The 14331-nt window shown below is 36.0% G+C and overlaps 3 protein-coding genes across 3 annotated transcripts in view; all 3 read right to left on the bottom strand.

Annotated features, from left to right (window-relative positions):
• Positions 1–14331, bottom strand: part of LOC129810139 (TBC1 domain family member whacked) — a 147992-nt gene that overhangs the window by 86593 nt on the left and 47068 nt on the right. The gene's annotated exons all lie outside the window — the stretch shown is intronic.
• LOC129810136 (probable DNA-directed RNA polymerase I subunit RPA43) lies at positions 5173–7360 on the bottom strand. Its single transcript, XM_055860433.1, has 2 exons — positions 5828–7360; positions 5173–5744 (listed from the first exon to the last, which is right to left on the bottom strand). The coding sequence occupies exons 1-2, from the start codon at positions 6551–6553 to the stop codon at positions 5283–5285; spliced, it is 1188 nt and encodes a 395-aa protein (XP_055716408.1). The 5' UTR covers positions 6554–7360; the 3' UTR covers positions 5173–5282.
• On the bottom strand, positions 9767–12360 carry LOC129810152 (gustatory receptor for sugar taste 64b-like). The gene is made up of 5 exons (XM_055860455.1): positions 11826–12360; positions 11252–11538; positions 11034–11191; positions 10700–10952; positions 9767–10114 (listed from the first exon to the last, which is right to left on the bottom strand). Exons 1-5 carry the CDS (start codon positions 12325–12327, stop codon positions 9992–9994), a joined length of 1323 nt encoding a protein of 440 aa, XP_055716430.1. The 5' UTR covers positions 12328–12360; the 3' UTR covers positions 9767–9991.

Genomic DNA, 14331 nt, shown 5'->3' with positions numbered 1-14331 from the left:
TATAAAACCATAAAAATTGGATTTGAATAAGAAAGCTTCTTTGTTCACAGATTTTTAAAAACATGGGAACGTTTTTTTACCTTCGTACCTTCTGTTTGTCTAAGATCAATTAAAATCATTAGAATCGGTTCAGAAATAGATCACAGAACAGAATATGCTCAACAGTTCCTAAGTATAATTTGTGTGAAGGGGATAGTAGGGTGAAAGGAACACCTATTGACACTTTAAGAACTCGTTTCAGGACCTATTGACACCCTACTCTGTACTATTTGGAATACGAAATTTGAACACTTATCCTTATCGAAAAACGCAGATTAATAAAAAACGCCATATTACTTTTACACTTTATCAGATACATTAAATAAATTTAAACATTTTGACAAAAGTGTCAATAGGGATTCTCTGTCGAAGAGGTGTTCATTCGACCCTACTCTCCCTTCGAACGTTCATGCCTTCAAATAATGTGAATTTTCTTTCAGTTCTCCTTAGAGACTTACAAATTTCTATTAAATATTTGTTAGCTTATCATCAATTATTGATAAATCCGTGATAACTTAGTGTAAATCTCTTACGAAAAACAAAAAAATCACATTATTCCAAGGCATGAACGTTCGAAGGGAGAGCACTTTCCCCTATATAAAGGTCATTAAAGGATTTTTATTGATTTTTCAATAAGCTCAAATTCATAAATATTCTATTAAAATTTGATTTTTTCATGTGGTTTTTTTTTTAATTGATTTTTTTTTGATTTCCTTTCGAAAAAATTTCCCAAAAAAAATCAATTAATAAAATTCACATTTAATGTTTCTTTATCACAAAGCCAACTTCATTCTTTGTCACAAAGCCAACACGTCAGTTGGATCAGCAATTGTCTTAACTTTCTCATCACCTCATCACCAGTTCTCGTATAATGCGTGTATTTCCATGCTGATGAGGCGATGAGAAAGTTACGACAATTGCTGCACTTTGCCCATTGAGCTACCGAGACCCCTCGCTTTATAATTCGGATGATTGGGAGACAATTTGATAGATGTCCGCTTCGTGTAATCCGAATGGATTTTTTGAATTCGAGCTCCAGAATTGGATCAGAAATATGGTGAAAAATGAGAAGATGCAGACATCCTTCACCAACAATCTCCTTGTAAAGTGATAAAAACTGCTCCTGATGGGCGATTATCGGTTCTTATAAGGGATGGATGGCAGAGAGTGTTTCTTCGATTACATCGTAATCAATAAGAAAAATACTCAAATTTGTATTATTTTTAAATGGTTGGATACCTGCTCCACTATCGGCCGATATCGTCTTCATCTGATTTCATATGATCGATGCAATATGCACAGTGCGTGGTTGCAATTTTACATATTTTTTAATAATTTCTCTAAATATTAAAAAATAAAATGTAGATATAGGGGAAGGTTTTGAAGGTTCGTATTAAAAAAGTAGTCCAAGATTTAAGATTTTTTACTGAATGCCACACACACCGAATTAATTATATCACTATATCAAAAAAAATCTCTTACTTATTGGGTTCAAATTGCCTCAAAAAATTCTTGGAAGTCCTTGGATTTTCCTTTACAGGAAAATAAAAATTTAGCGGCATTTTTTACAAAGTTGCCCTGGTTAACTCAGCTTCGTACCACTTTTTCCCACCTCTGTAGGCCGCATTTTCCCCGAAAACATTACACCAGACACAAAAATCTGGGCATCACTACTTAGATGGAACTACCTACTTGTTTTCACCATTTGTAGAAGGTATCACGCATTAAAAACCAATTGTAAGCTATTTTTCTAACACATGTTTTTTGACACTCGGAAAACCATTTAGGTGAGATTCTTAACAATCTCACCTACTATAATCCTAACAAAATTTCATGTCGTCCGATCGACCTCAAATTTGGCCAAAATGTGTTTCAGCACTTCCTGATCACGAATATATACACTAGATCCCGGCATTATGCACATTTTCGGGACCGAAAAAAACGCGCGAAATGGCATTATGCATCGAGAAAATTTGCATACCTACAGGGGTTTTCTTTTGAATAAATTGACCGTTGAACGAATTTCGCGCAGAGTAAAAGTCGGTAAAAGTAGTTCAAACAAAAAGATTCAAATGTTTCAACTAATTCAACAATATAAATGCATTAACAAACAGTACATGGCCAGAGTTCTTCAATAAATGGTTAGAATAATAAAAAAAAATACCTTAAAAAAAAGAAATTAAAATTTTGTTCTGAAAAAGTAGCAAAATGTTTTCAAATTTCCCGCGTCGCAACATAGTATGCATTCAGGCGTATTTCAAAAATGATTTCATAAATTGACCCCCGATGGTAGGCAAAATTGCATAATTGTGTGTGCATAATTCCGTCAGGTGCATAATCCCGAAGGACTTAATGCCGGGACTGAGTGTATGTGGCTAATTTACGTTCCCGGCCGGCCGGCCGGCCGCTCTTTGGAGCTTAATAGCTCCTAAACTAAAAAAGATATCGACTTGCGGTTTTCGGCAAAGGTTATATATCGGGTGAAAATTGCAACTTGGTGCATTGACCCCCCACCCCCCACCCCTCCTTCCGCCATTTTGAAGACCCCCCTTTTTTTGTTTTCCCAATAGCTCAGCCCCTATGGCATCGATCGGGCTCAAATTTTAGTATGTTATAGCTGGGCCTTAGAGCTTTCCATCAATACCAAACTTAAGGTCCCCCGACCCCCCTGACCCGAGCTATAAGGGTCCAAAAAAAATTTCTTAAAATGGCCATAACTCCGGTTCTAATTGTCAGAATTTAAAAAGTGAGGGCTTTTTGGAAAGCTCTCGTAAAATGCCACTTCCCCTTCTAACATCGGAAGTTCATAAAACCACCGCTAGGGGCGCTTTTTTTAAAAAGAAAATTTTTAAATCTTAAAAGTTAAATAACTCAAAAATTCCATTGTGCATCGGGCTGAAAATTTAGTATGTTGTAGCCGTTGATTATACCTATCAAACAAAAAAAACCTTAAGTCGATCCATAACCCCTGACCCGAGCTATAAGGGGTCAAAGTTCGAACATTGACCGGCCTCTATCTCCGGTTCTAATTAACATAGCGACCTAAATTTTACCTTTTTGGTTTCGTCTCGATGAGCACTTTCAGATGGAAGTTCAAAAAGTCACCACAGGTGGCGCTGTGATAGCGTCAAAATTCATCGAAATTCAAAGTCACTTTTCTCAAAAACGGCATTGTGCAAGTTAATGAAATTTTAGTATGTTGTAGTCCAGTCTAAGACGTTTCCAAAATGGTGCGTATGTGCGCTGTGGTTTCAATAGAACCGGAGATATGAGGAGTCAAAGTTCACGAAATTCAAAAAATCATATCTCCGGTTCTATGTGACCGATTTTGATGAATGAGGGCTTAAACGAAAGATCTCACCAAATGCTACAACTTTCTAGAATATTTGAACTTCGTGGGACCAACACCAGGGGCGCCACAGTCGAAAAACCAATTTCAATATCACATAACCTCAATTATCTCGACTGTAGCTGAACCGATTTTGATGATTACTTCAACATAATTGTAGAGCACATTTGTCTCTACATTTCGCCCATACATCATTTTCCGCTCAGACTACGCTATCACTCCGATTTTGCCGTTTAAGTGTGAAAAAATTGATTTTTCCAATAATAACGCTTTGAAATCACTCAGATGCCAATTTGACTGCCTCTACTCCACAAAGACACTTAAAATATGGTTTTAAATGGAAAGTCCCGCAAAATACAACAATTCTTTGATTTAGTTGAAGTTCAATAAATGAACACTTGGGGCACTCTGGATGAAAAAACGAGTTAAGAAACAAAAAACCTCGCTTATCTTGGCTTCTGAGTAGTCGATGAGTTCAAGTTCTACGGCAAAATTATAGAGAACATTCTGGTCTACATTTCACTCATATAACACTTTTCTGTCAGTTCATCCAAATCCTTGATATTTTGGTTTAAATACAAAATTTGTATAATTTCACGAATTTGATTCAAGACAACTGAATGGCATCTCCCTACTTCAGCATCAAATCGAATTTGCATGCACTCCGAGTTAGCTCACGTTAAGAATCTCACCTACATAAGCCGGTTAGGATTATCTGTCCCTTTTTCCCTGCATTCTGACAGTCAGGGAATTATTTCAATTATTACCCATAAAGATTACTAGAAAATTTAAATTTTTATTCTAATCGGAAGTCAAGGACTTTATCTATGTTACTGCTCGAACTCCACGGAGAGAGTAATCTATTAATCCCTCGATTTTTTCACCCCCCAAAATTTCCACTTCCACCCCCAGGAGACCACTTTTGTCAACAAATCTGCACGCTTCACACGATTTCTGAGAAATGTTGTTTGTCCGTCTGTCCGTCCGGCTGTCGCCAGCTCTAGAGGCCAAACGGTAAGAGATAGCGACTTGGGACCTTTGGGGAACCCCCCATAAGTCGACCCAAGAATCGTTACCACGCCCCTCATGTTCCCCCCAGCCCTCCCCTTCCCCACCAAAACTATTTTTTTGGGATTGCTCGAAAACGCGTCGTGCGATATTTTTCATTTTTGGATATGTTTTAGAGATTACCCTACGGACATTTCGTCCTTAGACGAAAATCCCGTTGAATCATTCCTAATAACGATTTTTCAAGGTCAAAGGTTAAAAAGACATTAGAGAGCGCATTTATCAAGCGAATGGGGTCATGTTTGGGCTCGTTGGAAAGGTCTTGGAATTTCCGACAAAACTGAACCGGTTCCAATCGGTTTTGAATCGGTAATAAACCGGTTCATAACCGATAAAAAATTTTTATCTGAAAATCAATTATATTACTTTTAAAAACTATTTTTGGGGATCTTTTGAAATATTTATGAATCGGTTAAAATCGGTTGAGAACCGGTAAATGGTAAATGATGCGAAAGTACTTTTGCGGTATAGCATTTAATGGCGTCTACACACTAGTAGAAATTTTTAGACGCCATAAGTCACGAATTCGAGCATTCCGCAAAGCCTGGGACGCTTTGTCACCCCTTTTTTATGAATTACCTCTAGTTTGGCTTATTCTTTTACTGCCAAATTTCACGGGCTAAATATTCTCGAGGATCAGCCTGAGTCTATTTGAGGCTTTAGTCTTAAAATAAATTGGACATTGGAAATTTCTCTAAGCCATTAAAACAAACAAATATAATTGAGCAAGAATTTTATTGCAAAATTTTACTATTTTTTGAGGATTTTGAAACATTTTCATCTTTTGATATCCTTCAACAGATATTACTGTTTGAAGAATATCTTTTCAGGAGGATTTCTTTTTCGTTTTTCTTTTATTAGAATTCTCTTGTTTGACTTTATTTAACAGATTGCTAATGGAACTATCCACATCGACTTCCATTTCTTCTTCGTCTGAGTCTGAGGGCAAGGATTTATCTTTCTTGGGAATAGGCGTTGGAGGGCGATATGCAGAAGATGCTGGTTTTGGACTTGATTTATCCTTTGTTAAATCATTATTTGGCTTAAACACTGTTTTTCTCTTCTTTCTCGTTGGACTGGAGCTTACGTCTGTATCACTGCTTTGAGAATATCTACTTATAAGTTCATCAATTTGCTTATCAATTGGAGGCAATTTTAAATCCGTTTCATCCTTAAACGAAACCGAACTCTTAGGACCTTTTCCTTGTGGTTTCCGATGTATACTCTTTTCCGGAGATGGTGTCTTTGATGGTTCCTTTTTAATTTTCTGAACAATTCTCGCTGAATCCTAAATGAGGAAATTCATTTTATTTAAATACGATGAATTTCCTATTTAAATTTCAGCTTAAGCTAAATTTAGAGACATTTTACCTGGCCATCGTTATCACTGTCCGATGAGTCGTCTGAATCAGAAGAATCCTTTTTCTCCTGCTTCACAATCCCAACATTCACTTTTTCTTCAACTTCTGACTCTGAGCTGGAACTAGATGAATCAGATTCAGATTCCATCATCTTTTCCCTCTTTGGCCCATTCCTTTCCTCCGAAGTACTAATCCCACTGTCCACACTGTCCATGTTCACGAGTTCACCCTCAATGTAGGGCAGAATATTTTGTAAATCGAATTTCTTCACTTTAAATGATATCTCATCTCCTATTTGCATCCTCTTCTTCCTGGTGCCCTGGATCAGCCTAATGGACACATTGAACACACGGAATATCAGCACAGAAATATGTTTCTGGGACACATGCTTCACAATCCCCCTCAGAGTTACTCCAATCCGAGGTTTGAAGACGTAGAAATCTGCCCAAACCGTGAGATGCAGCTCAGGGGTATCATACCTCAAGAGACTCATGTCTCCTTCCAATTTGATATTCCTCACATCCAACACAATTCCATTGAGCTCCTCGTCAAATAATCCAATCTTCTTGGCTGCTACGGAATTAAGAAGGGTATCCTTGAATTGATCCATTCCCCAAGGCGGGAAGCTGATGTGCATTGAATTGTTCACACGTTCTACACAGCTATTCTTATCACGTGTGTAGGAGTCAAGCTCACTTTTAGTAAAATGAATATAATTTAAAGTCTTTTTCTTCATTTTTAATTAAATTTCACGATAAAAACGCTATTTTTACACGTTTTTTAGTGGAATCCACGCGCTTTGTTTTGACAACACTCTTTTTTCTTTTTTTTTGTTTTGACATTCATCGGTGTGAAGTTTGCAGCAAAAAATCAAATTTTGAACTGTACCTCTTAATAACGGTTTTCCAGTTAAGCTATGTAAGCCACCATTCTATTTGTGAGGACGCCTCGATCTCAGGACAGGGCAGACCTAGAACAAGGTGGTTAAATCAAATTCAGAATCTTGCCTTGAATCGTTTTGGGGTCGAGTCGGAACATTGTTCTGAAATGGCGGAGGATCGACAGGCGTAGGCCGTAGGCTGCTAACCTGGGTATCCCAGGCTCGCAAACTCAATAGGTATAAGAGGTTTAAAATGCTGATAAGATAAACACTTAATAGCAATTAGTTCTGCGGTTAATTTTTAAGATTTTTCTGTTTCCTAAAAAAAGGTGATAAAGCTTCGCATGGTTTGCTGAATGCTCTTCCTTAGATACTATACACACAGACAAATGAAAAATTCTTAAACAGAAATACCCAGGAATTTAATTTCAAATCCCATCCAATGAATGCCAATGCCCTAATTCTAAATCCTTGATCATTTAGTTTTAGTTGCAATTCGCAAATCTGTAGGCATTTTTCATTTTCCAGCTAATGCAGAACTTAAGTTTCCGATCTCTTAACTTGAAAGAGCTAGGGATTCTAGCCCATTTCTTTCGCTCAGAGTTTCTAAACTTAAACGCCTCGGGGATTCACGTCCAATTTAAGTTCCCAGGATCTAATATATTTTTAAATTTAGAGTCAAAATTTTTCTGTATGTACCTCAAAAAAGTACTATCAGTACTTTCACATAGTTTACCGTTTATTGGTCTTTAACCAAATTCATAAATCACTTAAAAGAATCTTTAAAAAAAAACATATATGTAAATGATTCTTGGACAAATTTTTCTTATCGCTTGAGAACCGATTGGAAACGGTTTAGACTTGTCAAAAATTGAATAGAATTTGAATTTATTTCATCTCATTCTTGACCTTTCCCACCCCCCATGCGTCTACCGCCGTCTTAGCGTTGATTGCAACCTCCAGGACTAAACGGTGGAAATGTCATTTCTCTGGTTGTATGTTACGGTTTTACAATATGTTTTACATTTCATTGGACAGTCAAAAAGAGAGAGCAAGTAAATTTTAACCTAATTTCATAACTTCTCATAATCACAATTCCAAATCCTTTCCAAGGAACCGAAACTTGCTACCATTCGGACGAGAAATACGCTCTATAGATTCTTTTAAACATTTAACCTTGAAAAATCTTTATTAACCTTTATCAACAGGATTTTCGAAAAACGACGAAATGTCCGCCTGGATGATCTCAAAACAAGCTCAAATAAAAAAAATTAAAATAATTGAACAACGCGTTTTCGAGCAATCCTGAAAAACATGTTGGATGGGAGAGATAGAAGGAAAATGGGGAGCATGGTAATTGTCCCAGAGTAGATGTAAAGCAGGGTCCCCCGCAGTTTCCAAGTTTATATCTCTACGTTTGGGCTCTAGACATGATAATACGAATTTCAGACTAGAGGTTTAGCCCAATTCCCGAAAGTTTCAAAATCTAAATTATTGAAAAATTTTATTGCTTTTTGAAAACCTAATAGGTTATTTATCTTTAGAAATCCGACCCTATGTTAAATTTTTCCAAAAAGTCGTGATTGCTAAGAAATTAGAGCAGTTAAGCCATATAGCTAAGCCTTAGGTCTGAAGCCCGTATAATGGCCAGAAAGACGGACAAACATCGGGACATTTCTCTCAGAAATCGTGCGAAGCGCGAACGTTATTTTGGGAAAGGTGGAAAATTTTGTTATAATCGACAACTAATTTTTGTCCGAAATTCAAATATATTAGGGGGATGTGGGGCTACATTGATATCCGATTTTTTTTTTGGATATTTCTACAAGACTAGACTTTACAGGAATGTAATTTATTTGCACAAAACAATTGTGGAACTAAATAAAATCTTTGTGAGGCCCAACTTCCTTTATAGAAATATGCAAAACAATCATAAACAGATCTCTCCGATATCCGGCACTTCGGTATCCGGCTGACAGCTGCCAAAAACTGACGGTTGATGAATTCAAAATGTTTTCTACGAAACATGCAGCTTGTCCAGTATGAATTAAAATGTTATTTTCACTTTATCAAAGCCTTTTGATACTTAGTTGTGGTACAAAATGAAAGATAGGTGCACCACAATGAAAATTCTGTTGTTTTTCGACAGAAAATACATTCACACAGCGCAAAATAGAAAATCCGTTGACCAGATTCAAAAACCCCTAATGTCATTTTGTCCCCCCGTCAGCCGGATATCAGAGAGAGCTGTGTATATCAATATAGCGCCAAAGATCAAAATAGCCCTACTTACCCTTAGGGTAAAGTGGTACAAGTTGGACAGGGCTTTTTTCTTGATAAATTTAGTACTTCATTTTTATTTGTGTATTTTTAATGCTTTAGTTATATAATTTGGTTCTTTTCGCTTAAGGCGTCTACACATTGAGAGCAATTTTCGTCAAAAATTGCATTTTTGACAGAAATTTGACGTTTCCCCCTACAACGCCGCAGGGAATTTCCTTCAAAAAAGCAATTTTTGACAAATATTGTTCCCAATGTGTAGAGGCCATTAAAAACAAATTTTGTACTTTATCAAGAATAAAATCATGTCCAACTTGTACTGGCAAATTGTCCAACTTGTAACACTATGTCCAACTTATATCACTTTACCCTACTCCTAAGGTATTTTAGGCAATGTTTTAAGTTATTCATTAATCGGTTAAGACCGATTGACAATCGGTTATGAACCGGTAAATAAATTTTGTGCAAAAATCAATTTTATTACTTTTAATTAAGCATTTTGAAGGACCTTTTGAGTGATTTTTTGAATCGTTTCAAATCGGTTGGGAACCGATATAATTAAGACTTTGACATAATTAGGACTTAAGCCGAAAGACCGCTTAGTTGAAAATGATAGAAATGTGGTTTTAACCATTATTTCGAAAATTATTACGTTAAACCGTCTCTTTGGCTTATCCTCTAGTCTGTCAAGGCCCTAAGACTAATAAAATTGATGGACAAGCAGTAAGGATTTTGAAAAGCTTTAGCTTGAGTTTTCAAGATTTTACAGCAGAACCATCAGGGGTGAAGTTTCGAGTTTTCATCTTAAGTGCTCACCAAGATGTACCATTCGGTAGTACATACATTCTCTACTTTATTGTAACTATAACTATTATAAGTAAAGTATGCATCAAAAATAAAACTAAAGGTAAAACCAGTAAAATTAAATGTTAAAGTTAAGAGTAAAGAAGTCATTGATACTGGTAAAATTGTTGTTTTCTTGAAGACTAAATTCCTGTTTACAGATCGAAAATTTCAAAGATGATATTGACGGAATGTCCAGTTGCAAGGATGGGTTCCAGTCTCCCCAGCAGATGCATTGTCTTTATCGACTTGATCAAATACCACAAGTTCGTAAGTCACAACCGTACCAGCCATCTAAAAATATTATTCCAGACTTTAAAAAATAAATAATTATGCGTCCGGCACACCTTTTAGATCAGGAAAATTTCATAAAGTCGAAATTCGAATCCCTTTCTTTTTCACATAATTTGCATATGACTATCTCATTCTTTTGCATACCAAATTCGATTAAGCTAAATTGAATTTAGAGTGATGTTTAAAGGAAGAAGAAGAGTACGAGAGAATGAGATAGACATATTCAAAGCATGTGAGAAATTCGACTTCGTAAAATTTTCCTGATCTAAAAGGTGTGCTGGAAGCCATTAAATTTCACGATTCCAATTTCCAAAATGGCGCTCTGGTAAAGCAATTTTTCGATTGATCGTTTTTCCAGTTTTGCATATATCTGACTTATTCTTTTGCACACCAAATTTGATTAAACTAAATTTAAATTGGTCTGATGTTTAAATGAAGAAGATTTCAAAAGAATGGGATAGACATATGTAAAACGCATGGCAAAGAAAGGGATGTGAATTTCGACTTCATGAAATTTTTCTGATTTAAAAGGTGTGCCGGAACCGTTAGAAAAGGTAATCGATATAAAAAATTTGAGTGACTTACCACTAAAATCAATCTTTTAGTAATGTAAAAGAATTTTCTACCGGTAAGTGCTATAGTGTCTTTTGAAATGGAGGAAGCAAACCGTGCTAATTCGATACTCCAGTGTTTTGTAGGGATTGTTCTTAGGATCCTCAAAGAACCCTTGCTAGCCTCATTTATTGAAGATACGCAAAGGATAACACAAACTGCTCTTCCCATAACGAATAGCAGAGAGTACCAGAAAAAAACTGTTGAGATGACATCAGAGTAGTTACTAGAAAATATAAGGGAGTAAAGTTGAGAAATGACCTATTCTTAACCTAGGCGGCTTAGGCCCCCTAGTCCTTACCCTTACCTCGTGAAACTATTGAATAACTGTAGACAGACAAAATATAAATTACTTGCGCAAGAGAGAAGAAGAATTAAGGAAAGACGATCATCCACATACAAAACTAACTCATTCAGAAGTAAATAGTGGCTACGAATTTCGGTCCAGAACGATTCTGGGATTATCTGCCAAGAAATAGGACATTTTTTAGTTTTTATTGTTGTTGTTGCAAATGCGAGACAAACCATGTTTTCCATTCGCTTAATTCTGTCAGTAACTTGGTTAAATCGTGCCGCTAATGAAATCCCAACAAGCATAATAAAGAGATCAAGGTAAGTCCAGCAAAATGTGAGGCTCATATTAATAAGAAGTAGAAAGGGAATCATCCAGTCGTGAAATCGAATCCAGTAAAAGATGTGAGTACGTTGACTTTCAAAGAAAACCTCTTGAATGGTCACGTTAGTACCGGGACACTCATTTAATGCACCATTAATGCCAATTAGAGTCATAGTCACATATCCTGAATATTCCGCTGGAAAGAATTATATTGTATTGAAAGAAAATATTCTGCGTCCAGTTTTTTTGAATTTGCGGCCATGAGATTATTTAAAAGTTTGAGGTTATGTTTAGTTTAACCTAAAAAAATTTGAGCATATTAATTTAAGATATCATGTTTTCATGTTGTTAAAATTGTTTCTGTTTCAATTTCTACCTTCAGAAACTTATCCAAAAGAGTTTCCTTATAAGTTAGGCAGAACATAACCCCACTTTATAAAATAACCTAAAAATCAAAACAAAGAAATAAGAAAAAAAACTTACATGCAGCAAGTGCAACCCAAATAAAGCAAAGGATCTTCATTTTACAATCAAGGCGCAATCCGTGGGTTCTATAGGGTCGAGTAAGAAAAATCGATTCAGCCCTATCCCAGCACCTAATCAATTTGGGCCATCTTCTGGCCAAATTTACAAAGAAAATTTGTCCAGTCGTTGTTATAGAAAAGAATGTCAATGATTCAGCATTAATTAGGTTAAGTCCAAAGTTATGAATTCTATAGATAGTGAGCAACAATTCACTAATGCCACCGGTAAGGACAAGAAGAGAATATATCGTTCTAACAGCCATCCATTTGAATTTTACGGCATTTCTGGTATTCGTCAGAATCCCAATCACTGGCATTATCCCCAGACACTGCGCCACTACGATAATTGGTCCAATGGCATTTTGGAAGGAGTCCGGAGCTTGATGCTTCCGCTTCCTTTCAATTTCTTCTTCCACTGAATCATCTCGGAAGTAGATTTTCCGTGTATTACTTCTATTCATGCGACTTTTGAGTCACACTCTACAAAGTCAACTGATGGAAAACATGTATTGAGCGTTTTTTTTTTTTTAATTTTCTGATCTTAATCTCTGGAGTAATCAGAAATCTATTAGCGTGACCAAAGAGCAATTCAAACGTTAAAAGGACATGTGCATAAATAAATCAGATGCACAACATTTTTGCTATCCTTGCCATTTAGTAGCTGTACAGGAAACATTTAGTAAGCCACTTTAAGCATTCCACATAGTCTTTACCATTTTGTTATTCCTTTTCGTACACTTGCAACAGTTGGGAAATATATACGATAAAAATGGAATTTCTCAAAACCAGTTCGAATACAAGCCTTATTAAACATTATTTTAGTAGAATCGCTTGAGAAAAACTACTTGGAATTCAAAATCGAGAAAAAATAATTGATTTAAATTGGTGACTTGTTGGAAGAGGATAAAGGGTCCTCCTGAAAAATCCCTTAAACGTTTTCAAAAACGAAAAGGAAATTGGAATTAGGGTAAAATGAGGAAATTTGGAATCATTTACAATTTGGGACATTTGAGATTTTCACACTGTTTTAGAGATTCAAAACGAAGAAATCTGTCCCTTCACGTTTTTTTCTTCTATTTTTCGGTCTTTGTTTTCTCTTTGCTCATCTGAAACAGTGAGAAAATCTCAAGTGTCCCAAATTGTAAATGGTTCCAAATGACTTCATTTTACCCTACATTTTAAACAACCCAAAAAATAAAGGTTTTTGGAAAAAGGATGAAAAAACAAATGGTCCCAACGTCGATTTACGAAGGAATTCTATCCAGGACCCAAATTCGATACTTCTCACCGTTCCGTGCCTAGGTCTTATAAGGGATAAGCCAGTGATAAGCCTAGATCATTTTATAGAGGTGTGATTCCTTGATTAAAAATCCGGATTGTGACAAACTCAAACGATAAATAATACAATTTTCTTTTAGTAATTACTAAAACTGGATTGAAAATGTGTGGCCTCTGTTCCTCGTAATTCTCGTGACAAATGACTTAAAAGCCTTACAAATGTACAAAAATATCTAAAAAAAACTTTAAAGTCGATTATCTCTTAAACTTATCACTGATTTATTAATCGTATCGAGACACTTTATTTGCTTTTACGATGTAATCATTACAATGTGTCTCGTGTTGGAAGAATCTGCTGATCGTAGATCGTCCAAGAGCGCCTTCCCCGCATTACCAGGCGGGACTCGAACTCACAGCTGTGAGAATCGAGTCAGAGATCTCACCGCCAAAGAGCCAACCGTCTTACCTATTGCGTCACTGACAAGACTTATTACTCATAGAATACTCAAGCTTTACATCCTATAAGTCTCAAACTGCCTTATAACATTTATGCTAACTTAAAAAAACAAAAAGTTAGTGAATATGAAAATTCGTGTCGTGCGAAAACCCGCGATAAATTTCGCGACCAACAAAAATCCGCGGAAAACTTCCTGATTTCTCGAGGAATCATTGAGCAATCTACAACTTTTTTAATTAATCTACTTAAGCAGCGCTACAACCTGAACATAAAATGGTCTAAATTACATTAGCAGATTCCGAAATGAACCATAAAAAAGCGGTTTTTAATATTTTTCTAACTGGTGTCTCAAAAACTAATTGAATAGAAATCGTCGTACGTGCAAATAAATTTGTGTTTAACAAACAATTTATTAACATATCTCTTTTCAAACCGGATATATTGCGTACTACAGATGACCAGACGAACCCGAAAATGCCTGATTATCTTTTTTAGTATCAGACATGTTCCAAAAGTACTGCTCAAAATCCCAAAAGCTAAAATCATGGATGCTAAAGCACTGAAAGCCAAAATCCCGAATGAGTCAAAATCTCGAAAGGCAAAATCCCGAATTATTAAAAGTGTTATAGCTACAGTGCCCGCTTCGTAATCCGGATGATTGAAAGACAATATGACAGATATCCGCTTCGTAATCCGGATGAATTTTTTGAATTTGTTCAACGTCTCGAAA

Source organism: Phlebotomus papatasi, chromosome 1 (assembly GCF_024763615.1).
Source record: "Phlebotomus papatasi isolate M1 chromosome 1, Ppap_2.1, whole genome shotgun sequence".
Classification (NCBI taxonomy): Eukaryota; Metazoa; Arthropoda; class Insecta; order Diptera; family Psychodidae; genus Phlebotomus; species Phlebotomus papatasi.
This window is presented reverse-complemented; position numbering and strand designations above follow the sequence as displayed.

Bases quoted from the DNA above. Each gene is read 5' to 3' on its own strand.
- LOC129810136 (XM_055860433.1), bottom strand. From the start codon at position 6,553: ATGAAGAAAAAGACTTTAAATTATATTCATTTTACTAAAAGTGAGCTT. The intron at 5,745-5,827 runs GTAAAATGTCTC...TTCCTCATTTAG, and splicing joins ACAGTGATAACGATGGCCAG to GATTCAGCGAGAATTGTTCA.
- LOC129810152 (XM_055860455.1), bottom strand. From the start codon at position 12,327: ATGAATAGAAGTAATACACGGAAAATCTACTTCCGAGATGATTCAGTG. The intron at 11,539-11,825 runs GTAAGTTTTTTT...AATTCTTTCCAG, and splicing joins TTGGGTTGCACTTGCTGCAT to CGGAATATTCAGGATATGTG. The intron at 10,953-11,033 runs GTAAGGGTAAGG...TATATTTTCTAG, and splicing joins TTATTCAATAGTTTCACGAG to TAACTACTCTGATGTCATCT.